The 27,047-nt window shown below is 50.8% G+C and overlaps 1 protein-coding gene across 1 annotated transcript; it reads left to right on the plus strand.

Annotated features, from left to right (window-relative positions):
* Positions 1-19,532: 19,532 nt before the first annotated feature.
* TMEM18 (transmembrane protein 18) lies at positions 19,533-25,394 on the plus strand. Its single transcript, XM_065890867.1, has 6 exons — positions 19,533-19,633; positions 20,534-20,654; positions 22,939-22,993; positions 24,085-24,178; positions 24,266-24,459; positions 25,343-25,394. Exons 1-6 carry the CDS (start codon positions 19,577-19,579, stop codon positions 25,392-25,394), a joined length of 573 nt encoding a protein of 190 aa, XP_065746939.1. The 5' UTR covers positions 19,533-19,576.
* The last annotated feature ends 1,653 nt before the right edge of the window (positions 25,395-27,047 follow it).

Raw genomic sequence — 27,047 nt, forward strand, 5'->3', positions numbered from 1 at the left:
ACAATTTATCAAGTCACTCTGGCAACACCAAAGACACGTAATTACTGGGAAACCAGCCAGGAGTCCTCAAGGTGGTTCAGTGCGGGAGGACCCGCGCGGCTTCTGGGGCCTCACCGTACGCTGGCTTCTCCGCAGCAGATGGCCTGACTTAGAGCCAGAAGAGATACGTTTTTAAGTTCACCGCTATTTAGCTTTGCAGCAGACAACCTCCTTCAAAAGCATTTGAAGGTTGGCGCATACTGAAGTTTAGATGCTTCTCAAAACTAAGTGTTGAAAACTAAATCTGTTTTCCTGTGATAAGATTCAGCCAGTGACTCGTAAACAACATTTCAGGGGCTGAATCCCTCCCACATCAAACTTGGTGCTTTTCACCTCATTATCTAGAATGCCTTTGAGAAATTCTAATATCAGTTTTTAAATTTCTCCGCCAGCCTAGTGAAAGAAACACACACATTCAAAGATCCTTCACAGTGAATAGAAAAACTATTGGGTATGATCGAGTTCAGAAAGTACTTGTCACCTCTACTGAAGAGCCTTCCAAGTAAGTATGGAAAAGTTAAAATCTAGTAGCACGAAGGAGCTAATTTAAAAACAACAATGGTAAAAAAAAAGTGTAAGGAATTCATGTTTTCTGCATGTGAAAAACCATTTTAATTGCTGAAAGCTAAGATGGAGAGTGAGACAAGAAAGACCCCTGCGGTCCACCGGGGACCAGTGGGCGGATCCACCGGTGTCGGGTGCAGACCCATGACCCGGGGACCACGGGCCGGGTGCCGTGCTGGGTGGCAACCAGCATCCCAGAGCTTGTTTCCTAGAAGAGGGTGAGCAGAGGTCGCCCTGCAGGGGCAGGAGGAAGAGCAGGAGCCTGAGGACAGGGTCTCAGAGTGCTGACACTGTCGCCAAATCCCAGCCTCTGTTCTCTGGCGCCAAATACAAGCGCAGAGACGGTTTGGGGTGAAGTAGAAAAGAGTAGCCTTTATTGCTTTGCCAGGCAAAGGAGGCCACAGTAAGCTAGCGCCCTCAAGACTGTGCTGTCCCTTGGGAGAAAATAGGACGGGGTCGTATAGTTCAGGAGGGGATGGGAGTGCTGATAAGAAGCAGGGCAGGCGCAAGCTTGCGTTCTTCTTTCCTCTTGGAAAACTACGTGGTCAGAGTTGGTGTCAGGCAGTCTTGGGAGGGTTGCAGTGGTCCCTGAGGCTAGCACACTGTGACTCTCTTTCTGGAATAAAGGATGCTCACAGAGGAAGGGAGTGCTAGGGAGCGCTTTCTCGGGGCAGCACACACCCAGTGCCCTGTACAGCTCTGATTGGAAAGTAACCATTTTCAGGATGTGATTAAGTAAGAAAGAGAAACATTTCTGAGAAAATGCCTGACTGGACTAAAAGAATAAGGCCTTGCATATTGGAAGCAGCGCTAACCGACTTCTGCTATAGCAAGGCTCCACGACCAGTTTCTTCAGAGGGAGAGATGTGTCCTGCCACCATCCTGATGGGAACCTGCACCTGAATCTGTTGATCTGCTCAGTCAGCAACTGGACACCGACGGCCCCCCACGTGCTGAAATAACCCGGACCAAATCAGCACGATGCCTACAGCAGGGGGCGGACGCCGTGTCGGAACGCCAGGACCTCAGGAGGGGCCCCTCCTGGGAAATGGGGTCACTGCAGGTGTGGCTAGTTAAGATGTGCTCATCCCGGGTCAGGTGTGCCCTAACCCAACACAACAGGGGTCCCTGTTAAAGGGGGAGTCTGGGTCCGGACACCACACACACAGAACAACGTGTACAGGTGGCCAGGTGCGGCCGCGGGCTGAGGAACACAAGGCTAACCGCACACCCTCCCGGCCCGGGCACGGCCAGCCCCCGAATTCTGCTCTCAGGGTCCAGCCCCTGACTGCGGGGACTAGGCCACCCGGGGCGCAGTCCCAGGTGAGGGCGGCCCCCGCGTTGATGCCCCACCACCAACACCCGCTCTGGACCCACGCGGGGGCCTTGTGCGCCTGCCAGCATCTCCACCCGCGGCGCCTGCAGTTGTTTCTTCCCTGCCTCACCGACGCCTGTATCCTCCGTGGTCCTAGAGGCGGCAGACTTCCGGGAGGTTTCCCGAATGTAACGTGAGCACTGGTGCTGGAAAATCCCAGAAAGAGCGCTGGATACACTTGTTCAGGGTTCTCTGATGAAAACGCCTCCTCTGATAACCCTCCTACAGCAAAGCTGCCTGTGAAGTGTGGGTGGACTCTAGCCAGGAAGCATCACTAACACTGATTCTAACCCGCGAACTCACCCCTGCGGCCCGTGGTACTTCCCTCCCAGTAACTTAATGGGAAAATTCTTATTATACTTCAGTCCGTGGGCGTATAGGAAAAGGAAGAAATAACCACCAGAGTCTTCACAGGTCACTACGAGCAAATCAAGCTAACAGAGCTTACTTTTCTTGTTAATGTGTGTAGTCTTAATTTATACTTTTTGACTCACATTTATACTGAAGTTCAGCATACTTGGGTAAAGTGACAAATGTTATCATCTGATTCATTACCCCCAAGTGAAAACACCCATGAACTCCTAGCCACCCAATCACTATCTGTCACCAACCCAGGGTTAACTTGAGTGTGTGTGTGTGTGTGTGTGTGTGTGTGCATTCCTTGAGCAGCAGTACGTTTGTGACGGTCATATGTGCTGTCGTGTAGAGGAGTTTTATGTTTTTTTTTTTTTTTTTTTTTTTTGCGGTACGCGGGCCTCTCGCCGTTGTGGCCTCTCCCGCTGCGGAGCACAGGCTCCGGACGCGCAGGCTCATCGGCCGTAGCTCACGGGCCCAGCCGCTCCGCGGCACGTGGGATCTTCCCGAACCGGGGCACGAACCCGTGTCCCCTGCATCGGCAGGCGGACTCTCAACCACTGCGCCACCAGGGATGCCCAAAGAGTTATTTTTTTATTGATGTTTTATAGGTTGCTGTATAAACACACCATGATTGATTATCCCTTCTATTGCTTGTTCATGGATACTTTTTCAACTTGAGTCAGTTATAAATAATACTGGTATAAACACAGGCACCTATGCGTGCATTTCTGTTGGTTGTATAACTAGTAGTAGAAATGCTAAGTTTTGTGATACGTGTACATCCAGATTTTAAGATAAATGGCAAAGAGTTTCCCGAAGTGGTTACACCAGTTGACAACAGCCGGCTCGGGGAGTTCAGCTGCCCACAGACTCACCAGCACTCAGTGGAGCCAATGGCATCAGAATTAGCATTTCGGGTACAAGGCAGTGGTGCTTCATTATGTTTTGTTATTTAATTGTGGTAAGAACACGTTGCATGAGATCCACCCTCTTTAAGGATTTTTAACGGTAGGCACATGTTGTACAGCAGGTCTCCACAACTTATCCTGCAGAACTGAAACTTTATCCCCTAGACCAGCGTCTCCCCGTTTGCCCCCCACCCAGGCCCAGGCCACCTCCATCCACCCTCTGCTTCTGAGTCTGATGGCCCCAGGTACCTCCTCAGATGAGTGGAATCACGCAGTGTTTACCCTTCTGCGATGGCTTACTTCCCTTAACACAAAGTCTTCAAGGTTCTTCCATGTTGTCAAAAATGGCAGGATTTCCTTCTTCTTTAAGGCTGAATAACATTCCGTTGTATACATACACCGCATGTTCTTGATTCATTGAGCCATCAGTGAACGTCGGTTGTTCTGTGTCTTGGCTGCTGTGAACAATGCTGCAATGAACATAGGAGTGCAGGCATCTCTTCAAGATTCTTTCTGGTAAATACCCAAAGGTGGGGTTGCTGGACCGTATGGCAGTTGGATTTTTAATTTCTTGAGGAACCTCCATACTGTTTTCCACAATAGCCACACCATTTATGTTCCTACTGACAGTGCACGAGGGTTCCCTTTTCTCCACATCTCACCCACACTTATCTCCTTTTTCTGTTTTCTTTTTTTCTGATAATAGCCATTCTAATAGGTGTGAGGTGGTACCCCACTGTGATTTTGATTTGCGTTTTCCTGGTGATTAATGACATTGAGCATCTTTTCATGTACCTATTGGCCATTTTTATGCCTTCTTCAGAGAAATATCCATTCAAGTCCTTTGCCCGTTTTTAATGAGATCATTTGTTTTCTGCTGCTGAGTTGTAGGAGTTCCTCACATATTTTGGATATTAACATCGTATCAGATATATGGTTTACAGATATTCTCTCTCATGCCACAGGTTGATTTTCACTGTGTTGATTGTTTCTGTCATTTTGGTTTTCATTTTCATTTTCCTGAGGGCTAATGGGATTGAGCAGATTTTCATGCATTTATCGGCCATTTGGAGATTCCCTGTTGCAAACTGCCCACCCATGGGATTCTTTATTGTTTCTGATGGTCTTTTCCTTATTGATTTGTATATGTTATTATCGTTGTAATGATTCTCTCGAAAGTTATAGTATTACAAATACGTTCTCCTCCTCTGTGGCTTGCTTTAAAAAAAAACAACTAGTAGTAGAGTCTTTAATAAATAGAAGTCCCTTTTTCTTTATATCCAGAGCTTTTTTATCCTGTTTAAGGAATTTTCCCTACCCCAATAACAAAGGAGAGAATCTTCACATTATTTTCTAGAAGCTGTTTTTGTTTTTTTTTTGTGGTACGCGGGCCTCTCACTGCTGTGGCCTCTCCCGTTGCGGAGCACAGGCTCCTGACGCGCAGGTTCAGTGGCCATGGCTCACGGGCCCAGCCGCTCCGCGGCACGTGGGATCCTCCCGGACCGGGGCACGAACCCGCGTCCCCTGCATCGGCAGGCGGACTCCCAATCACTGAGCCACCGGGGAAGCCCTAGAAGCTGTTTTGTCTTATTTTTCACATTTAGATTTACAGTCCACCCAGATTTGAGTTTTTTCACTGAGTATTTCAGTCTATCCAGCACTTTTTACTAAGCGGACTTCCCTTTTCCCCCGTTTGTTTTATATCAACTTTCTGGACAGGCTTTCTTTTGCCCGGACTCTATTTCATCGATCTCTTTCCTTCTGTTTCACCAGAATTGCACTGTTCTACCTAGTTTTCCAATAAATCCTGACTTTGGGTAGCATATATTCTCCTCGGGCTCTAAGATCTTTTGCTATTCTTGGTTCTTTCTGCTTCCGTCTAAATTTTAGATTAGCAAGTCTCTTGTCAGCAAACAAACAAAAACACCTGCTCTGATTCAGGGAGAATTTTTATTCTCAGAATGTTGCTTCCTCCAACCTGAGAAAACACTCTGTCCTTCATTTATCTAGGCTTTCTTTCCCTTCTCTCAATAATCTTCATAACTTTGGTATAGAGGCCTTACCCTTATTTACACACGCTTCCTAGGACCTCGATGAGTTTTATGCTGTGGTAAATGGTATCACTTTAAAAACGTACTTCCTGTTAGTTAATTGCTGAGAATAGACTGGGTTTCTGTGAAATGACATCGCGCTTTAGTGAGTCAAACTCATCTCTTAAACTTAACGGTTTACAGAATATTGCTTTCATAAACACGTTTCACCTGTAAGTAGAGACGCGTGTATTTTTCATTTCAAATATTCTTACCATTTATTTTATTTAGCTTATTTGACTGACAAGAAACGCCTATAAAATGTCGACTAGTGAACAGTTAGGATTGAATTTCTTGGTTTTAGGCAGTTGATGCTTGGAAACATCTGAGCGGGTAACTGACAGTCTAGAGATAATTTCAGAGATAGTTTGGGGCTCCAGATGCCACTGTCTTTCCCCGGAGAGGGGTCACTTTGGACTTGGCCGGTGGCCGGGCAGGTGGAGGTGGATCCCTACCGCGATGTCCCCACTGGGTCCCCACCTCCTCTCTGCGTTCTGCTCACCTTACTTCTGGGGGCACATTTGGGCCCCTTCCCTATAGTCGGCCATGAACTCAAACGCTTGTCCCTTTATTTCTGTAAGATGTAAGATGTATTTTCTGAATTTCCCAGCCTCTTTCTCCTTGGTTTCTCCACATCTCAGCTGCTGCTTGTGTCAACACATTCAATGAAGGGAAGAGGGCGCCGGTGTTGGGGTCCCCTCCCCCCTTTCCCGTCTTTCTAGGAACCATACGCTTGGATTCCTTATTGCCTTGCTAGGTCTCTGACGCCTAATGTTTTTCTTCTCTATATCGATTGTGTTTATGCAGTTGTCTGGTTGCTTCCAGTGGGTTTCATTGGAATGATTTGCCTGCGACGATAGGAGAAGCAGACGTCCTCCCCCCTCTTGCTCTAGGTGTACAGCCTAAGGAGAAGGCCCTGGTCACCTGTGCGGGGAGGGCAGCCGGACGGGGGACGTCGTCATCTGCTCTTAGGGTTACCTTCACCAGCCCTTCCTTCCACTCCTGGCTGTGTGGGATCAGGTGACAGAGCAGAGCACCCTTCCCACGCTCCTTACCTTTCTTCTACTTATTTGTTCTCTGTTTTACAGATGTCATAATAGAGGTCCAAGGTTTATGTACACTTTTCCCATTTTCAGCATTTATTCTTTCTCCTAAGATTGCATTGCAAAGACAAATAAAAGAAAATCCTATCTGCTCTGCTGTCTGCTTTTATCTCCTCTCTCCTAATCCCCAATTTCCTCTCGTTTATAACCATTAATATCCTTAGGCTGATCCATTATGGTACTGATGAGGACTTTGGTTACAGGCTTAAGTAACAAACTTGGCGTTGTTTCCCCTGCTGTTCCAGTGGCAGGGAGACAACACACCTGGGGGGCTTGTAATTTCCTGTAGGACTGAATGCGTGTGTCCTTGATCATTACAACACAATAATCAAGTTGGAAGTTGGCTTGAAAAGGAGAGGAAGAGAGTGTAATGTTTAAATAAGTCCTCAAACTACAGGCTGAATCCATATTGGACAGAAGGAAACACTTTCACCTTGTTTCACATTTGTTTCCTATAAATGGGAAAACATTCTCAACAGCCGTGTTTGTAAGGAAAGCCACAGAAGCAACTGGTGGACGATAGCTACATCATGTCCTTGTGATGTGTGTTCTCGTAGGCGCAGCCCCTGCAGACTTCGCATACAGAGCTTTACAGGCAGGACGGGGTAAGGGAGGGTCAATGCTGGCCCCGCCGTTTCCCCAAGTGCTCAGTGGGTGGTGGGTCCCTAAAGACATAAAGAATATTTTAGGAGATGTAAAGTAGAAAAATAGTTTTGGCCTCAGGGAAAAAATTAAAACACATGAGAAAAAAGGTAAGCTTAACTTCCTAACAGATTGGCTTTCCAAAGGACGACATGCTGCCTGCAGGGGGTGTGGTCCCCTCTCCAGAGAAAGTGCCTGTAGGTTTCCACGGTGATGCCAGAGATGATTCAAGAACTGTGTGTATCCCTGTGACACACGATTTAATTGAACAACAGCTCATGTTCATCTGACCACTGCCTCTCTCTTCTCTCCCCCCACCCCCTTTTCTCCCCTCTAACCTATGTTCCTCTTTTTTGCTGCAGTGACTCTGAGTTTTGAAGCAACACGTTTTTTAAGACTTGGTTAAATTCCCTCCTCGTATTAAAAAAGATGTCTGGGTAAAAGAAGTTTCAGAACTAATGTTGCATACATACAATTTCCTTTTAAAAGTCAGACTCTATACCTTCTTAAATGTATACAACACATTAAAATTTAAAAGAGGGCATGAGTGTATTGACAATTAAATTGATTATTCCAAAGTCTCAATTTCTGGTATAATATTCTTTTTTTTTATTTAGAAAAGAGATGATCATTAAATTTGTATACAAAATGTAAGATACCAACATTTTTGCTGAGTCTTGAGAGCATGAATGAAGGAACATCAGCTGTCTGAAACTGTGCCTCACGTGGTCTTTAAACTGGTCGGCAATTCCTGGGCCGAGGGAACTCTTAGCAAACGTGAGAAATGTGTGTAGCGGCCAGGTGCCATCAGTGTGAGTCAGCTGGCCGTTCTCCATATGCTTTATAATGTGTAGGGATGATGAGACCTCTGATACATTCCCTCGGTGTAAACGTATCGTCTGTAAGTTACTTCAGCTACATGAGGACCTCCTCCTGGCGGTTTTGGAAATTCCACTTATGATGAAGACATGGTTTTCCTTCTTCCAGTACAACAAGCATTACCAAGAATATATAACTTCATGCTTCTCACGGCTGTTTCCAACAAAGCAGTAACTTTCCAATCAGTGCTAAGCGGCTGGACCCTCATTCACAGGACACGGTACCAGAGACCTGGGTGCCCCGCATCCGTCCCTGGACCCTCATTGACAGGACACGGTACCAGAGACCTGGGTGCCCCGCATCCGTCCCTGGACCCTCATTGACAGGACACGGTACCAGAGACCTGGGTGCCCCGCATCCGTCCCTGGACCCTCATTGACAGGACACGGTACCAGAGACCTGGGTGCCCCGCATCCGTCCCTGGACCCTCATTGACAGGACACGGTACCAGAGACCTGGGTGCCCCGCATCCGTCCCTGGACCCTCATTGACAGGACACGGTACCAGAGACCTGGGTGCCCCGCATCCGTCCCTGGACCCTCATTGACAGGACACGGTACCAGAGACCTGGGTGCCCCGCATCCGTCCCTGGACCCTCATTGACAGGACACGGTACCAGAGACCTGGGTGCCCCGCATCCGTCCTGCTCAGCGTGGTTTCCTGACCAGGAACCAGCATGTGTGGAGGCACCTCAGCCTCGCCTGCAGCATCCTGCCCGTGTTTCCATGCTGCTCGCGCCTCCCCAGGCTCCTCAGAGAGGACAGTGGTGTTTGCACCCCGCCCCGGAAGACCAGGCAAGTACGTCCCCCCAACACTCTGATCACAGCCCACCTGAGACAAAGACCCTCCAGGTCACCTAGGGAGCGAGTCTGTGCAGCTTCGAGGGCAGCAACCGTCAGTGTCACTGGGAGTCCAGGCAATTCAGACGCCAGAGGCGCTGGTGCCTACCCTTCCACACTCTGATGGTGCTAGAAAACGGCAAGTAAAAGACCCTATAAGAATGGGTGAGGATTTTTTGTGGTAGATTTCCCAGGGAAAAATGGGAACTATATTAGATTGGACCTGGCAAGAGGGAAGATCTGACCCTTAGGACCTGTCAGAATTCTAAATTAACCTTCATTTATGCCAGAGTGAATTTTAAATAGGTATATAAACCTCAGTTCACCTATACTCCTCAATGAAAAGCAAGTATGTAAATGAAATAAAATAAGTACTACTGTTGCATAAATAATTTGAATTCTATTACAAACTAAGACATAATAGACTATAGAGGAAAAAGAAGCTTGGATCCTCCCTTAAAGTCAATGGGGAGGTTGTAGAGAAGCTAATATCACCTACAAAGAGGAGAAAGTCATCGTCCTCCATCAGGAAAGGAAAATGTGACTTAAGTCTATTGTTGCAGGTAAAGCTTCCATAAAACGGTTTAATGCATCCTTTTTTTAATAAATACTCTCTGTGGCTGTGTGCAGGAGGTAGTATTAGGATAGGCTTCACTCTTAAAATGATGAAATTGAGTTCAGTGTAAATTTATAGAGGATAAAGAAAATAAAAAGATGCTCTTGTAAGTCATATGGGACAGAGGAATTTTAAAATCAAGAGAAAGAAAGTCTCTAACCTTCTCAGGTCTGAACTGCTCAGTTTCAGACTCTCTTGGAAAAGGCGAGTATTAACACTCACTTACATTCAATATCCTGTAAATAAAATATCACACGATAAAAAAGTAAACGCATTCTCTATGGCAGCCACTGGAAAATAATAGATGATTGATAAAAAGATTACTTAACAATAACACTGCTTAAAACATCAGACTATCACACATGATTTGGAGTAGATTTATAGACGGTGCCTTTTCATGCAAGCGTTTTGTTTTGCTTATTTTTTGAGACTTGTCTCCAGGGAGAACGACACATCTTTCAGCCCAGAACAGAGCAGACATGGAACGGCACCTTTGCAAGCAAAGGAACCTGGCCTTTCTGTCTTAATTCTATCCTTGTACCAATGAAATATTAACTGACTCAGTGCATCTAATTCAAAGACCACGAAAGCAGTGAAGGGAACAGACAGTAGCAAGATGCCACGTCTTTTTAACGACAGGATGTAGCCCGTGGGCACGTGATAAGGAAGCATCACTTAGTAATAGTTACAGGAAAGGAAGAGACCGCTAAGCACCACCTGCAGGTTTTCTGTGGAACGAAGTCAGTGTCTGAATGCATGCGATGCGTTTACCCACAGTCCTCCTTTCCAAAGCCCTCTATCTGCTGACACAGCTGACCCCTGGTAGGGCTGAAAATCCATTACCCTATTGCTGCTTCTTCCATGGGGACAGCAAGGGGATTCTGCCTAAACGGGGCATTCATGGGAGAGACGGCTGTAGGCAGAGGTGGACCTGGATTCTCAAGCGCGTCCTGTGTCAGATGCACAGAGATTTGAAGAATAAATGGAGGATTGGTGAAGGTGAAGTTTGAGGAGGATTTACCTTGGTCCGTAAAGGATAGGCTGACATGCCAGGCAGTCCTTTCGGCAGAGAAGCCTCCGTGTCAGAGGACATGGGAATTTCAATCAGCACTGTCCCTCCAGCCAGTGGACGGTCACCATGGCCACTCCCTTTCCCCTTTGTGATCTGCCCGTGCAGTTACGACTCGCATGTTCACAGGAAGCAGACAGGTGACAGACCCCCAACGGTCAGCCGCACGAAAATCCCCTCCAAATGGGTGCCCAGGGCTCCCGGTGCTTCTTCCACTGATGCCAACTGTGGACGTCTTGACCACTTCATCCACCGTTCACAATTTCACATCACTTCTGACAAAATAACTCATTTACAGCAAAACGGTAAAGCAATGTTGGATTCGCTGATCCGATCATGTTCCCAGTAATAGAGTGACTGTATAATTATCATCCCAAACTGGACAGTTCTGCACTCAAAAGGGGGTGCTGTTGATAATCTTATGAGAAAATGTGTGATCCAGGACTTTCCAGCCAGGAGGGTGGCCCTGGCTGTCTCTCACTGGGGATGGTCGAACGCCTAGTGGTGATTCTAGCTGCCAAGACGCGTGGCGCTCTGCTTCGCCTTGAGTGGGCTGACCTTATTCATTTCATTCCTCATTTACACTTCAGCTGTTTTATGAGTGTGGAGGGATGTGTGCCCCCGGGAAAGGCTCCAGCTCACATCACACTAGAAGATGCATCGTAGGGGAAACAACAGAGCAGACAAGTCCAGTATATGTAAGCCCTGGGAACCAGAAAATGGACTGGATTTTCTCCATGGACTCTTTGAGAATTTAACTAAGGATTTAGACATTTTCTGCAGAAAAATTACATGTAAACAGACTGAAGAAGAAACTTGGTGATTTCCAGAGCTTCATGGATCTACTGAGGCCACCATGGATAGCAGCTTCAGAAAGCTTGATGTTTGTCAAAAAGGCAAAGATGTATCCAGTTGGCTTTTAGTTAAATGACCAACACATCAAAGTATGTTGTCAATTTTTCCTGCTTCTCAATAGTTAAGCTCACTCTGCTGTCCAAGGAGAAAGTGTGTCATCACCATATTATTAACTAATCATTCCATCCAGGTCACAGCTAACAATCCAGAGACATACTATGCAGAATTACATTCGGACTTGTGTGTGGAGGGAGATTTGTGATTCAGAACAAACTATTATTTCTGTTCGCTGTAAACCTGTATTCTAGATGAGGTACTGCATTTACCTTCTTATGATATTCCTTAAGATGTTATTGAAATTCAGCAGCTCTAATCACAAAGTTTGTGATAACAAAAATGTCATGCTTCTTGGAAGTTGCATGATTTCAAAGCAATAACTGAAGAAAAGTTACAACGATCAGGCACGAATAGAGCGACCTGCAAGCCACTAACACGGCCCGGAAGTCGGGTGTAAGGAGGACTCCCCGAGCGGGCCCTCCAGCTGCTGACTCCTGCTGGCCCCCAAGCACCCTCTCCCCTCCTTTGCAGAGCTGTGGAATTTCCATGAGCTGAAGCTGGAGGAGAGGATGACTCAGGACAACCAAAGGGGCCGGGAAGGGACTCTGGGAACCCAGACAGATCCCAACACGGATGCCAGGTGTCGCCAAGTGACAGACACACAACCAGAAGGTGCAGCCCTCTTCCCAAGATTTGTGCACACCCAGTTTGACCTTCAATCGATCACTTCCTTTTCCCTTTTTGGGTTAAAGTCCTTGTTAACACTGCCATTGACCACGTGGAGGCGGGGATAAGCCCAGGAAGAAGAGGAAAGGGTTTGGTAAAAGCCCAACTCACACCTGCCTCCTGTCACTGGTCAGAAGTGTCTACCTCCTTCCAAGGAGTAACTGTACATCCTATATTCTCGAATAGACTGGAAGCAATTTAGGACAAAGAGAAACATGAACCTGGCAAGTTAAAAAATCAAGGAAGCAAAGCTGAACTCTGTTCACATCGTCAATAACAGACCTATTTATTAGGCAACCTAGATCTCCAGCTTCAGAATAGAATATCTGTGTAAATACCTTATGTTTAATGAATGCAGGAATATTTACATTAGAAGCAATAATTTGAATTACAGAGTTACAGTGATTGGATATGAACTGGCTGTAGAGTCTCAGAAAAAAATGTTTCTGACCTTTAAACCTCTTCCAAGATGCAATATTCAAGTGCAATGGAATTCAAAGAAGCAAATAAAATATAATGTTCCATTTAGAACACCACCGTCCCCAAAATAAAAGAAGCGGCACTGTCATGACGAGAGTAGCTGGTGTATCTCCCTTCGCCTCCATCTGCACTGCTTCCCCCATATGCAGAAAAGAGTTGGAAACAGATAGAATGTCCATCTTATGCATTAAAAGAAATTTGAAAAGAAGATGCCCTGGGGATAGTTGGGATAAAACAGTATAGAAATAGTAATAGGCGTTATTTGGCACAGTGCAAGGCAGTGAAGGCATATCACAGTCCGCAAAAAATTACATCAGAAAGGCCTTAGAAAGACCTCCTCATTTACACAGGAGTAAACTAGTGCTCAGATAATTAAAAATAATAGTCGCAAGGTCATGCAGCCAACAAGGGAAAAATTCATATTCAAACCGTTTCCTTTGATCTAAAGTCCATTTTCATTCCACTGCTCCCAGTGCTTTATCACAGTAGAAAAAAGGACGTGAAAGATCCTGTCTCTGCACTGAATGATCCCCCTGGGAGTTGTTATGGGCGGAGTTGTGCCCGCCCAAAACTCACGTGCTGGGGTCCTACCCCCAGAGCCTCAGAACGTGATGATATTTGGAAATATGGCCTTTACTTAAGGTAAAATGAGATTACATGGGAGGGCTGTAGTCCAACATGGCTGATGCCCATAAACGAAGAGGAGATTGGGACGCAGACAGGCACAGAGGGATGACCAGGTGAGGACACAGGGAGAAGACAGTGGTCTCCAAGCCAAGGAGAGAGGCCTCGGAGGAAACCAACTTGTGGACACCCTGACCTCAGACTTCCAGCCTCCAGGATTGTAAGATAGATAGAGAATTTCTGTCCTTTAACCCATCTGGTCCGTGGTATTTTGTTACGGCAGCCCACGCAGAATGGCATGCAGAAAATCATCTGGCAGCTCTCACAGAAGGGTTACGATATCCCACGTGAAGGCTATCTTCAGCCTCTCTAAATGTCCCGGGAGACGTCAGTATGAACGGATCACCACGTGTCACGCTGTGATTTTACACCAGTAAGAAGGGTGTAATACTTGGGGAACCCTGCCGCCTCCATAGTGCAGGAGCCCGCAAACCTCCCAACACCAATCTTGGGGTCAGAGCGCCGCCCTAGCGTTCAAGGACTCCCGAAGGCTTATCCGCGTATCGGAAGCCCAGAAGTGACCACCTGCTGGCTTTTGCTTGACGTCACAAGCAGGCTTTCCCTGGCTGCACCTCATGCCTTGGGGCTTTTGTCCTTCTGTGGCACCAGGACGACAGCAGTTGCCCCTAAATGAATAAGGTGAGAGATATTCAACAGAATGTCTTTGGCCCATTAATTGGGTAAAAATGAGCCAATGATTGCTTGAAGCAGAGGTGGAAATTTCCTTGTGTTTAACAACTGCATTTAAAATTATATCTTACTTGTCTCAAATGTCTTAAAAATAAGTGAGATGATAAACCCCACGGCCGAGCACAGGAAAGCCCACGTGAATGAATAATGTTGCTGCCGTATCAGTAAACAAACGATGCTGCAGCCATCAAGCCATCCACCGCTACAGCTGCCGGACGGTGAGCCCTGAGGATGCCCACTGCCACGCCCTCAGCCCCTGCAGCCACTCCCTGAAGACGGTTCCCCCTGAGGGCACTCAGGATTGGAAAGCACAGGACACTGGCCCCAGGTAGCTGAGGTGCGGATCAAAGGAGCGATTCCGGTGAGCCCAGACTCTTGCCTCTTCCCCTGCACAGAAAAGGGCTGAATTCATTAACCCGAGATGTCTGGTTCTCTTTAATGAACAGTCATCTTTGATGTTCCGACTGCCTGGTCTCTGTGGCAAAAACCCCCGTAGATCCTGGTTCCTCCCCCACCTCTTCACAGCGGTCCCTCAGCGCTACTGACAGGCTGCGTCCTGGGCTTAAGTCCTCAGTTTTGTCTGCCAAATAAACATCATTCTCAACTTTTAGGTTGTGCATTATTTTTCAGTCGACACCCACAACGCCTTCTCCACTGGCTCTGGACTCTTAGAGGGACTCACCGGTGGCTGCTGTGAAGGCAGCGAGCTCCCTGAGGGGACAGGAGCCCAGAGAGCTGACCCGGTCACTTCCCGGGGCGGGTTGTCATAGGAACAGGAGGAGTGGACAGCGGCTGCTAAGGCATCGGCTTGCCCTGCGTTAGACACAGTCAGCTACTCTAACTGGGCCCTTCTCCAGCGACACTGCCCTGGAGCCGGCGTTGGCAGGAAGCCGAGAACCCTGCTCTTTACGCCCTAGTGTAAGAAGCCAGCATTAGCGAGGAGAAAAACTGCCTTTGAAGTCGTTGATTTCTCCAACCCGTCTCCCTGACAGGTCAGGGTAGTAAATACTGACTATAAACATCCAACATCAGAGTTGAGAGCGGTCACTGCAGGATGGTAGACTCATTCTCAAACAGCTCTGTCTTCTAACCAAACCCTCACCTGGACAGATGGTTTAACAGTCACAGCAGTTCTGGCCCTCATCCCACAACTCCAGCTTTGCCTTAGAGAAGAGCTGAACCTGACCTAAGACCCGAACGTCAACTCAAGAAAGGCAGGTCGTTGGTCTGCAGAATTGTTGGAGAGTTGCATTCTGAGACAAGGCTGTACTTGCAAAGAGAATCGGGCATTAAACCAACGGTTCACTACTCTGGGGAAGAGCTAGCTGTCTCCTATGCAAAGAAGCGTTTTCTAATTAGAGGGGACCATTTGGGAGGAGGCCGATGGGGAAGGCATCTGGCAGAGTCTGTGCCACGGAAGAGGAATAGCCTCTGGAATCAGCTGAGTCCCCCCCAGATCCGGACTGTCTCCCTGGCTGTCACGCTAGGCAGTATATTTACTTCCCTGAGTCTCAGTTTCCTCACTGCAAAGTGAATCCATAGCATCCATCCCATCAATGGTTTAGGAGCATTTAAGTAATAGGTCAACATAGAGGTTTCTGCTTCTGGTCACGGTCAACTATACCCCCATCGTGTCAACCTCTTTCAGATGAGGAAGGCTGTGGCTTGTGAAGCAGGACTGAAGTCAGTTAAGAGGTCCCAGAAGGTCAGTTTTGAGATGATGCAGGTGTCAGCAGCTTTCGGCAGGAACGAGCTCTCTGCAGGAGGCCCCTTCTGTCTTGTCACTAAACTTAAACCAGCCACCCCCACGCTCTGCTTGTCTCTGACCCAAGCATACCTTTCAAATCTCTTGGTCACACAAAGCCTTGCCTAATCTGTTGTTTCCTTCCGTAGATCAAGGAAGTAAAGATGAAGAATAAGTAATTAACAGATGACCAGATCTTTTCCCCAGCTTCCCCTTTCAGGAATCTTGTGAACAAACTGTAAACAAGACAGCAACTAAAGAAAGAGCCACGGAGTCGACAGCCTGCACACAGTGGGGGATTGCGATGATCTCCTACCTCCACGATTTAACTGAGATTACGTCCCCTCTCTCCCTTTAGAAGCTTGCATGGCCGGGCAGAATCTTCAGGGTTGGTTTTGGGGATACCCAGTCCACCTTCTCCCCAGATTGCTGGCTTTCTGATTAAAAGCAACGTTTCCCATTTCCACCAAAACTTACCTTTTGAATACTGAGTTTTGAGCAGCAAGCAGCTGGATCTGAGTTCCGTAACACAGGTATTATATCCTCGGGGAGGGGAGGACATATATTACTTCCTCCCTAAGGTAGTGGCAATTGAAACCTATATACCTGAGCTCCTACTGAGCTTTCCTTCTTTTTTTCCCATCCACTGTGTTCAGAACCCCTTCTTCCCACTTGCTGTGTCCATTTCCAGAGCAGGCACCCTTGGGTATGGCAGAGCTATCTGTTACACAGGTTGTGGGTTAACTGCGTCCCCCAAAGATATGTTCAAGCTCTAGTCCCCGTGAATGGGAGCCTATTGGAAACAGGGTCTTTGCAGATGTGATCAAGCGAGGATGAGTCTCTACTGGAGGAGGGTGGACCCTGACTCAGTAACCGGTGCCCTGATGAGAAGAGAAGGTGGAGGCACATGTGACAGTGGAATGTAGGGCTTGCCACCCTCCGTGGGAAGCTGGAAAAGGCAGCAGGAACCTTGCCCCCCACCTTGAGGGAGTTTGGCCCCGCTGCCCCTGGGGCTTTGGACCTCTGGCCTCCAGACTGAGAGGGGCTGTCTCCTGCTGTTTTAAGCCCCCTGTCGGGTGTTCCGTCAGCGCAGCCACAGGAAAGAACACAGTGCTGGCTATGCAGCAGGTTGGGCCCCGGAGACGTCCCACGTCCAGGTTCAGTCTGGAGGCACCCTGGGGTGTGAGGTATGACTCATATACTGCTGGACGGTCCAGGGCTTCCCGGCTTCACCCCTTGGCCCTTCCTGCAAAATGGTGGAGGGCACGATTTGCTGGGCCAGAAACCCCCCTTTACAGCTGGAGCCGCCTTGCAAAGGCCAAAGCAAACGGTTTTCTGGTTACAATGACTCTAAGACTTGTATAAAATCGAGCCCTTGTTGGGTGTCTCTGATCTGATGGCATCTACCCCAGTCCCTGCCTTTGTAGACCCACATCAGTGACACATGCAAAGGCCAAAGCCCACCTGGCTGAGCCCAGGTCTCCAAACCATCACAGTCGAAACACCTGCTTGCCCCACCTAGGAGCCCACGGCTGACCTAAGTCCACAGCCGGCCCGAGGAGTCCCCAGCCTGGCAGCCTCAATTGTGACACATGAAGGTACAATTGTGACACATGATTTAAACCCTCAACTTCCATTTAAAAAATTGTCAGTATGTCCAGGCAATGCACAAAATGTTGTGAGTTTGACAAAGGTCAATAAACACATCGTCTCCTATGTCTGAGACAGAAACATAAATCAATGGAAACAGCACATGGCGATATGCCCTGTAATCCATGTAGTTACAAACTCCTCCAAGAGCCCTGAGGTCAGGAGACACTAACAGAATAGTGAAAATATAAATTGAAGATGAGATATTAATTTGTCGTATTTTATCTATAAAGCTTTTATTATCCATAATTATGGACTTTTCACAAGCACATTTCTAAATGACTATAATTTTGTAAAGGCAATCTATGAAAAAAAGAGTCATAAATAACAGATTTGGCTATTCCATAATTCTCAGAAGAAAAGTATTTCTCCACCTAAAATTAAATGGTATAAATTAAAACCTCTCAATTCAACAACTATGAATATATGAAAATGCATTTGTTGCAAACAACTTTACCTAATTTATGTTTTTAAAGCTGGCTGTGTCTGCGGTATAAAGACTAGACTGTGGGATAGTGAGGCCAGGAGAACAGAGCTGTCTTACCCAGCGAGGGATGGGCAGGGCGGGGGCGCGATGGGTGGCGGCCGCCATAGAGACCTCCCCACCCTGGAAGCCGGAGTTGCCAAGTATGGAGTTTCTGGAAAGCTCCTCAGGCAGCAAGGAAGAGAAACCCTGGTGCAGCCTGGCTCACATGTTTGGGTTCAATCCTGGCTTGATTCCCCCAGTCAGGGAGGCCACCTGCCAAGAGCTCACTTTCTCCCTCCCCCCCCCCCCCCCCCCCCGCCGCTCTGCAGGTGCCAGGTACGCTCAAGGTGGCGACAGGCTGCAGTCCTTTTCCTCACACCCTCCCCCAGGTCCACCCAGAGAACGAGGTCCGTCTCTTCACCTGACTGAGTGCCTGCGAGCCAGGGTCTTCCCTGTTAGTCTGCAGACACAGGGCAGGATGCCAAGTATTGATTCCATTAATTCTGTGTCTTGAATCAACAGAGAATTCAGGATTCCCTGATTGGTGTGAAAATAAAGGGAACCTCATTTAAGATGGAAACGGGAAGCAGAAGAGGATACGCTCAGGCAGGTACCACTCCGGCCCTCTGCAGACGCAACAGAAGGAATGTCCCTACTTAAGACCGGCAGGGGAGGGAAGATTTTCTCCCCACCTGGCAACAGCCCAGCCAATGAGAGACTGTCACCACTCATCCAATGAGAAACCACCACTGCCCAGCCAATAGGAACCCCTCAGCACCCTTCACTCTCCCTTTCCTCCAATGGACTTCCCTTCAAAGCAGCTCTTTCCACTTCCCCCTTTTTCTTTATAAAATGACACGCTCCTGTCCTTTGTTTGCCCAACTTGCCTGTGGTTTTGCCATAGATTATATGTCCCAAGCTGCAATTCCTTTCTATTCCGGAACAAAGCCATTTAGCTGGTAAAACTACTGGCCGTTTTGTTTTTAAGGTCCTTGTGAGCTAGGAGCAATCAGCACCCACTTCTGGAGCTGACGGTAGAGTGAGCATCTGAAGACCCTGATTTCTCAGAGGGGCAGGGGCACTGTCCCCTCTGTCCCACTCCATCCACCGACGTCCAGGTCACTGTCCCCCTCCGTGCAGGGCACTGTGCCCCTCTCTCTCTGGGGTCCAGGTCACTGTCCCCTTCTCTCTCCCGGAGTCCAGGTCACTGTCCCCCGTTTTCCCCAGTGTCCAGGTCAATTCCCTCTCTGTTCCCCGCCCGAGTCCAGGACACTGTCCCTTTCTGTCCCCGGGATCCAGGTCACTCTCCCCTATGTTCCTAGGGGTCCAGGTCACTCTCCTGAGCGATACCCCCACGCCCCCAGCCCTAGGAGTTGCGGGGGGAGGAGGCGGGGACGCCCACTAGCCCCCAGTCCTCCGAGCTGCCATTTATGAGAGCCCGCCACATAGGAAGAACCAAAACGTCCCTCTCGCAGCAGCTCGGGAGGGGAAAAACAACGCTGAAAACTACTCGTAATTCCCTTATATTTATTTTAACACCACGGAATCTCGCGAGATTTGAACCTGGTACCGGGAACTGGAGATATCGCGAGATGGCCGGTTGCCTGCCGCTTCCGGATACAGCAGGCATCGCGATAAGTGGAGATAACGCGAGAGGACACCAGAGGACTTCTTGACCTATCCGGGCCGGGCGGGGCGGGGAAGACGAAAAGGTGGTGGTGAGGAAGGGCCTTTCCGGAGGCGATGCCGTCTGCATTCTCAGTCAGCAAGTTCCCCGTCAGCATCCCCGCCGTGATCACGGTAAGTCGTTGCCTCCTTGGCCGTCAGTTCGGTCGCTGTCGGCTGGGGCCTCTCCAAATTTCCCAGCCTCCGCCGGGGACGCCGGCGGCGCCGGAAGGGACGCGTGGGTGGGGGGTGCAGGGGCGGGGCCTGTACCTGGGTGGACGCGGCGTGGCGTGGCGGTGGGGCCGGGGCGTCGGGGCGGGACGAGATTGGAGGGCCTTCAGGCTGGCGGGATGCTGAGGTGAGGGGCGGTCGGGGGTCGGGGGTTTGCGGGGAGAGCTGGGACCTCGTGGCGGCGAGGAGCGGGGAGGTGGGCCGTCCTGGGCTGGGATGGGGGGTCCGAGTGGCGTGGAGCCGCTGTGGGCAGAGTGGCAGGGCGTGGGCCGCTCCCGCAGCACCCGTGCGCCCGGGGGACCTGAGCCTCAAGGAGGGGGTCCGAGTTCAGGGGTGCGGACGAGCCCACCTCTAGAGTTGAGCGGACGTGCGGTCGCAGCAGTGTCTGGAGGGCAGGGTGTGTGTCAGAAAGGCGGGGGAAAACCACCACATCTTGCAAGTTTGGGTGGCCCAGATTTCTGAGGCTGAGGAACTGGTAGCTTTGCCTCTGGGGGCGACCGAGTGCATCCCCGAACCAGGCACCGCTTTCTCATCTCCCCGTGGAGGAGGGTCTTTACATTCTCCCAGCCTGGAGTGCAGTTCTGTTCGACGAGTAGGAAAGCCTTCAGTCCCGTGTGGAGGGACAGCAGGGCACGGCCGGGTGACAGTCCCTGGACGTGGGTGCAGTGGGGGTCCCTGCTCCCCCTCCGCTCCCCGTGTCCTGTGAGGCTTGGCGGGCGCTCGGGACGGGCTCAGAGGAGAGGCAGTGTGAAGCCTGGTCCAGCGCAGGTGGGCCCTGACGAGGTTCTGCTGTGTGTCCTCCAGCAGACGGACTGGACGGAGCCCTGGCTCGTGGGGCTGGCTGCCTTCCACGTACTCTGCCTGCTGCTCACCTGCCTCTCATCCCGGAGGTACAAGCTACAGGTGGGGCACTTCCTGTGCCTGGGTGAGTACGGTTCTGCGGCTCGGATCGCTGTGCGCTGCGGCGGCACGTGTGCCTCTTCTCTCTGTAGCCTCAGTGATGTGTGAATATATTTGTAAGGCCTCCCAACTCTCCTGTCTTGTGTCCTGCTTTGATTGCTGGCCACTCCCATATTTCACTTGTGGGTGCTATAGAGATGAGGTGCATTTTGGATATTGGATTTGAAAGGCGTCTCAAGCACGTGTTGTGTTCCTGGGAGGGTGCTGAATACCAGTTACACAAACGAGGGCTGGGTTAGCTGAAATGCTGACTCTGTACAAGAGGCTCCTCTGGGGGCTTAGCTGCCCTGCCTGCTCTGGGAGGGAGTGCAAGCCAGGAAGGAAAGCTCTGTGGTGCAAAAATAACACATTGCCCGAGTCAGTTTCGAAGGTAAGATCTACAGGGTTTTAGAGAAGACACAGAGCTGTGGGGAATCGTTGAGAAAGATTTCACAGAGAAGGTAAAGTCACGGTAGGGGGTGTAAAGGGTGAGTAAAATCTCTTTTTCTAGGGTAAGGAGCAGATGTCTGGCCCAGGCCTGGCATCTGGGGCGGAGGCAGCCGGTGAGAGCACAGGGGCGACGGACAGAAAGGGGGGGTCAGGTGTCAGAGAAACCGCATTCTGACGCTGACTAGTTAGAAGTACGTTCAGCCGGGAAAGCTGGGCCGGGGCCTCAGGCTATGCTGGGCTCTTCATCTTGTGGACGTTGGCAAGATGCTGAAGATCTTGCTTGGTAGTTTAGCAAAGTCCAAAAACTCACCTTAACTGTGATTTTTCAGTTGGCCTTGTGCAAGGTGGGAAATCCAAACAAGAGGTCGTCTTAGGACAGGCGCGAAGCAGCAAGCCTGCACCAGAAACAGTGCTGACGGTCAGGGATGGCTGTCACTTCCTTTCTTTACGTGAGAGCCCTAGTAAGGACGGCGAGGGGCGAACAGGACAGACGGGCTCCTGAGCCTCGTAGAGCTGGGGGGTCCCCGGCGTCCACTGAGTAGCCACAGCCCTGCTGAGCATCATGGCAGGAAAGGCGGGAGCACCGTGAAACCCTGGGAGGGGCTGGACTTGAGTCACTGCCCTGACATTTAAACCGAGGGGGGAAGGATGCGGGGGAACCAGCCAGGCAGCAGGCGTTCGAGGGCCGGAAGGGACACTGCAAGCCCCGGGAATAATGTGTGCAAAGGCCCCGAGGCAGGAAGCACAAAAAAGGTGGTGGCCTCATCCACAGAGCCTCGTGCAAGGAGCTCATACTTGAAAAGCTTTGTGAACCTGGGCGCTACGTTTGGGTTTGTTGTTTTCAAGGACGAACAGAGGGTGACTGTTTTAGCGTGGGGGTGATAGATGCTGGTCTAAGTGCGTTTTACACATCTGATGGCCCATTTAATTCTCACACCCACAGAAGACTTGGATGTTATTTGCTGCAGTCTTACAAATGAAGCACAGACTGGCTCACTGCTTCCCCAGCTCCTGAGTGGGGTGCATGGTGGATGCATCACGTTGCCCTCTGGGGAGGGGGCCCCCCCTGTGTGCAGGCCTCTTTTCTCCTCTCCCGTCTCTTTTCTTTGGCTTCCTTGATGTGCGCCTCAGGGTCCGGTCGTCGAGGGAGGGGTCAAGGATTGCTCTCCCCCATTTCACCCCAGGAACCGGGGTTTTGCACATTTTTACAAGGCTGAGGTTCCTGGCGTCCGTCCTCCCCTCCGCCAGCCCCATCCAGGCCCTGAGCAGCTCCTGGTGCTGGGCCAGCCTGCGGTCCTCCCGCCCTGGGCGGGGCTCCCCGCACTCCGGGTGGGACTGCGAGGGCTGACGGGGCTGTCCTCGGCTCCTGTCCCCTCGGGTCGGTGCTCCCTCCATGTCTTTGCCGCCAGCACCACTGGGGGCTCCAGGCAGCCAGAGGGTGCAGGCAGGTGGCCTTCAGCTCTGGTCTCAGGGCCCTCGGGTTCCACTGCCGGCCTTGCACCCGATGTGTGACCTGCGGGGCTGGGAGGTCGGCAGATGGCCCAGTGCGGCCACTGTGGTGTCGGGGCAGGAAGCCTGGTCGTGGTGCCGCTCTGCTGAGGGCTGGCCTGGTCTGACCGAGACCACCGGACTCGTGTGTCACCTCGGGTTTCCTTTCTGTGTAATGTTCCCTCACGTTGTATGTGAAATAGGAGTCACGTCTCATCCAGCGTGGCGTCGTCCTGTTACGTTTCTGTTACGTAGCATGCTGTGAAGGATGTATAAGGCCGTGGCGGTGGACCGGTCCCCTGACTTCTCACGTGGGCTTGCTTTCTTCTCAGTGACCTTAGTCTACTGCGCGGAGTACATCAATGAAGTGGCAGCGGTGAACTGGAGGTGAACGGCCCCGGGCACGTGGACCTTGTGTGAGACCGTCCCCGTCAGCAGCAGAACACACCCAGGAAGCCCCCAGCTCTCGCTTATAAAGCAGCCCCAGCCCCGTCCACATCCCAGCCTCCTTCACGATGAGCCTTGGACGGTGGCCACCGTCGGCCCTGGAGGCCCCCGAACAGAAGCGCTCTTGTCCGTGACGGGGAGACCGAGATCCACCCGTGATTTACTTGGTCCTGAAAACACTGGTCCCTGGTTTCCGGGACACTGGCCGTTCTGTCCTCGCCTGCGTGTCCTTTCCTGCTCACACACCTGGGCAAACCACTCCATGTCCAGTGAGCCCCATAAAGTCGACCCTTCCCCTGGGCCCCCCTTCCAGAACCGCCCCAGGTCTTCTGCTCCCTCGGGGCCCACAGCTTCTCCTTCTGGCTTCTCAGGACGGGGTCCTCGGGAGGCTGGAACGAGTCGGCAGGGGAGCGCCGCCGTCCCCGTGTCCCCGCAACCCGGGGGCTGATGTGGCCCGATCGGCACGCTGCCTCCCGGGTCTGCCCGCGGCACCCTGCCCGCGCAGGTCTCGGAGCAGAGTGACAGCCACGCCCCGGCCGCCGCGCCCTCCCGGCGGCTTCAGGCCCCTGTCATTGGGTCAGGAGCCCGCCCTCGGCCCCCCCGCACGACCCGTCCCCCCGCTTTGTCTCTTCCGCTTCTAATTAGGACGCGCATCCTGACCACCCCCGCTGGGCTCTGTTCACTGTGGCCCCAGGGTGATGACCGTGTTGCTGAGTCAGTGACGTAAAGTTCGTGTCCTGCACTGCCACTGAGAGGGACGCTGGGGGCAGCCTGGCCCCGCCACGCTGTGTCCCCCTCTCCAGGGGCTCGGCCTGAGCTTGCATGGGGGCCGCAGTGCCCCTGGAGGGTCTGGGAATCGTCCCCCACGGGGTTAGGAGGGTCGCCTCGTAAAGGGACTGAGGTCGCCATCGTGTGCAGGCGGGGCTCTGCCCGCACCTCGTCCTCGTGTGCGGAGGGGCTCCTGAGACAGAGAGTATCGCGAGAACGCCATGTTGTGACGCTCCGTGATCTTTAAATCTTTCTTGAAACAGGTTGTTCTCGAAGTACCAGTATTTTGACTCGAGGGGCATGTTCATCTCCATAGTGTTCTCGGCGCCCGTGCTACTGAACGCCCTGGCCATCGTGGTACGTGTGTGCCGGAGCTTCGGGCCTCCGTCCTCCTCACACGTCCCGTGTCCACTTCTGACCGCGTCTCTGCACGGTTCTTTCCAGGTCCTGTGGGTGCGCAAGGCCCTGACCGTGATGACCGACCTGAGGGCCCTGCAGCAGAGGAGGAGGGCCAGGGGCAGGCCCGGGAGGAGTGACGCCTCGGATCCGGCCTCGCGCGCTCCTGGACTGCACTTAGACCAGCCTTTAGGACAGAGTTTGCCGCACGTCCACCAGGGCACTCGCCGGGCCTGCAGGGGGTCCCGTCTCTCCAGTTAAGTTGTAAGCAAACGGAACCACGCACGTCGCCACACGTCCACGGGACTCCTGTAACTGTGTGAACTACCAGACATCCGTCCACATGGGGACGGTGACTGAGTGAGGGACAGTGCCATGCACGCGTGGGCACCTCCGTCACCCCCATCAACTCGCATCACCTCCATCACCCCTATCACGCCCGTCACCTCCATCACCCCTGTTACCTCCATCATCCCCTGTCACCTCCACCCCCGTCACCTCCATCACTCCTGTCACCTCCGTCACCCCGTCACCCCTGTCAACCCCCATCACCCCCGTCACCTCCTATCACCTCTATCACCCCCGTCACCTCCTATCACCTCCATCACCCTGTCACCTCTATCACCTCCTGTCACCTCCATCACCCCCTGTCAACCCCCATCACCCCTGTCACCTCCTATCACCTCTATCACCCCTGTCACCCCCATCACCTCCATCACCCCTGTCACCTCCATCACCCCCTGTCACATCCGTCACCCTGGTCTGATCTGCATAGCGGTGGCCTCTCCATGTGGTGCTGCCACAGGACAGAACACGAGGGGCTGCCTTTCCTTTCATCCAGTTAGAGATGTGATGACCCTCGGAGACCCTGGGTCGGAATCCACAGAAGCAGTGGCTGGATGAGCCCCTTGAGTTGTCTTTAGGAAGGAAAGTTGCCAGTAGAAACAGTCAACATTCACCTGTTTCAACTAACAGATTTTTTTATGGCAAATACAAAGATTGATTGTATTCCTGTGTTCCACCTTCTTTTTACCCTTTGGGTGTCCTGGGACGTGATGCTGTTGGTTGATCGGAGCAGGTGCACTATTTCTTTGTGATGTTCGCTCTAAACCAACGTCTGTGCAGGATGCTCGTGGTCTTGTCACACCTGGAGCTGCAGCTGGAGGATGACGGGTGAGCAGAGCACCTGTCTAAACACACAGCGTTCAGTAAAGAGGATGCTGTTGGCTCCTGATTTGGGTTTAAGAAAATAGTTTGTGAATAGTTACCATAATTTTAACAAGATAAGTGAAATACATTCGTCCGATTTCAAAAAGAAAAGAAAATTTGTTCATATGAAAGCTTTAGAAGCTCAAAAGGTGACACCTTGACAGATTATGAAATTAAATCTTGAAATCCAGATATATAAAGGTTTTATAGGTAGTTATAAACTCTCAGTAGAGAAATTATTTCCTGAATTTTGACATTAGTTGTAGAAGTGAGTAGGTAGAACTTCCTAGATAAATCTACTGGAGATCTTAACCTGACATTTTTTCCAGTCCCTCCTTGATGAACTTCTGTACTGAACATTTTAAAAATTGGCTTAGGGGCTTCCCTGGTGGTGCAGTGGTTGAAAGTCCGCCTGCCGATGCAGGAGACACGGATTTGTGTCCCGGTCCGGGAGGATCCCACATGCGGTGGAGCGGCTGGGCCCGTGAGCCATGGCCGCTGAGCCTGCGCGTCCGGAGCCTGTGCTCCGCAACGGGAGAGGCCACAACAGTGAGAGGCCCGCGTACCGCAAAAAAAAAAAAAAAAAAAAAAATCGTCTTAAAAAACAGCATCTCATGTGAAGTCAGATTTTAAATTTCTTGTACCTGACAGCATGCCTCATTGTGCATTTCTGGAAATTTCCAGTTCAGGGTGTCTAATGGTCTCATGGCTTCAGAATAGTCCACTGCATCCCGAGTGATTTCCTCGGAGAGCAGGGCCGAGCTGGCCGGTGCCCTGGGAGCGCGGGTATGGTGGGAGGGGCTGAGGGCGGGATGGCTGGTCCCTTCCAGCCGTGCGGTCAGGCCGGGGCCCAGGGGACAGGATGCATGGATAGGAACATCCTGGCCTCAGCCACACAAGCCAAGGAGGTTCTGGGGCATTTTCCCTGTCCATAATTATTTGGGCTGTCTTAATATGGGACTGTCTGACTGAATCTCAGTTTTCCTGTGGTAGTAGTGTCATAGCATTGTTAACTTCGCGTAAGTTTGGCGTTAATGGCACACCAACCTAAAGACGTGACGTGGCCCTTTTCGTTCACTGATGTGTGCAACTTTCTCGGAACAGTTTTTTTTCCACAAACACTATTTTTTAACTGTTTTTAGTAAGTTCACATTCATTGGCTAATTCAGTGTTAACAGATATTTCTCTGTCCTGCTTGGGGAAATCCTACAAGCCAGAATTGTCCCCAGAGGGTTTGGGGTGTATGAGCCTTGCTGTGTGGGACATGACAGGAGAGGTTCACAGGGGGCCTCCTGGCCCGTTGAAGGAAAGCATATCCCCATTCCTGGTTTCCTGCGGCCCCTTCTCACCCCAGAGCTTTAGCAAAAGGGCGTGGATTTGGAGCCAGGGAAGGATGCCCGGTGACGTTGTTTGGGCATCTGATGGAAGTTTGTGTAAGTAAATGAAACAGACCACAAAACATTTACACATCAGCTAACACCTACATGAAATAAATAAGCAAAACTGTAAAGATGACAGTGTGTTTGTGACTGTTTTGCACTAACTGCGTGTCACTTGGCTGTCACCTTCTGCCGGCATCCTTACAGTCTCAGCAGGCGTCCATGAGGGGTGTCAGGGCCCC

Source organism: Phocoena phocoena, chromosome 14, assembly GCF_963924675.1.
Source record: "Phocoena phocoena chromosome 14, mPhoPho1.1, whole genome shotgun sequence".
Taxonomy (NCBI): domain Eukaryota; kingdom Metazoa; phylum Chordata; class Mammalia; order Artiodactyla; family Phocoenidae; genus Phocoena; species Phocoena phocoena.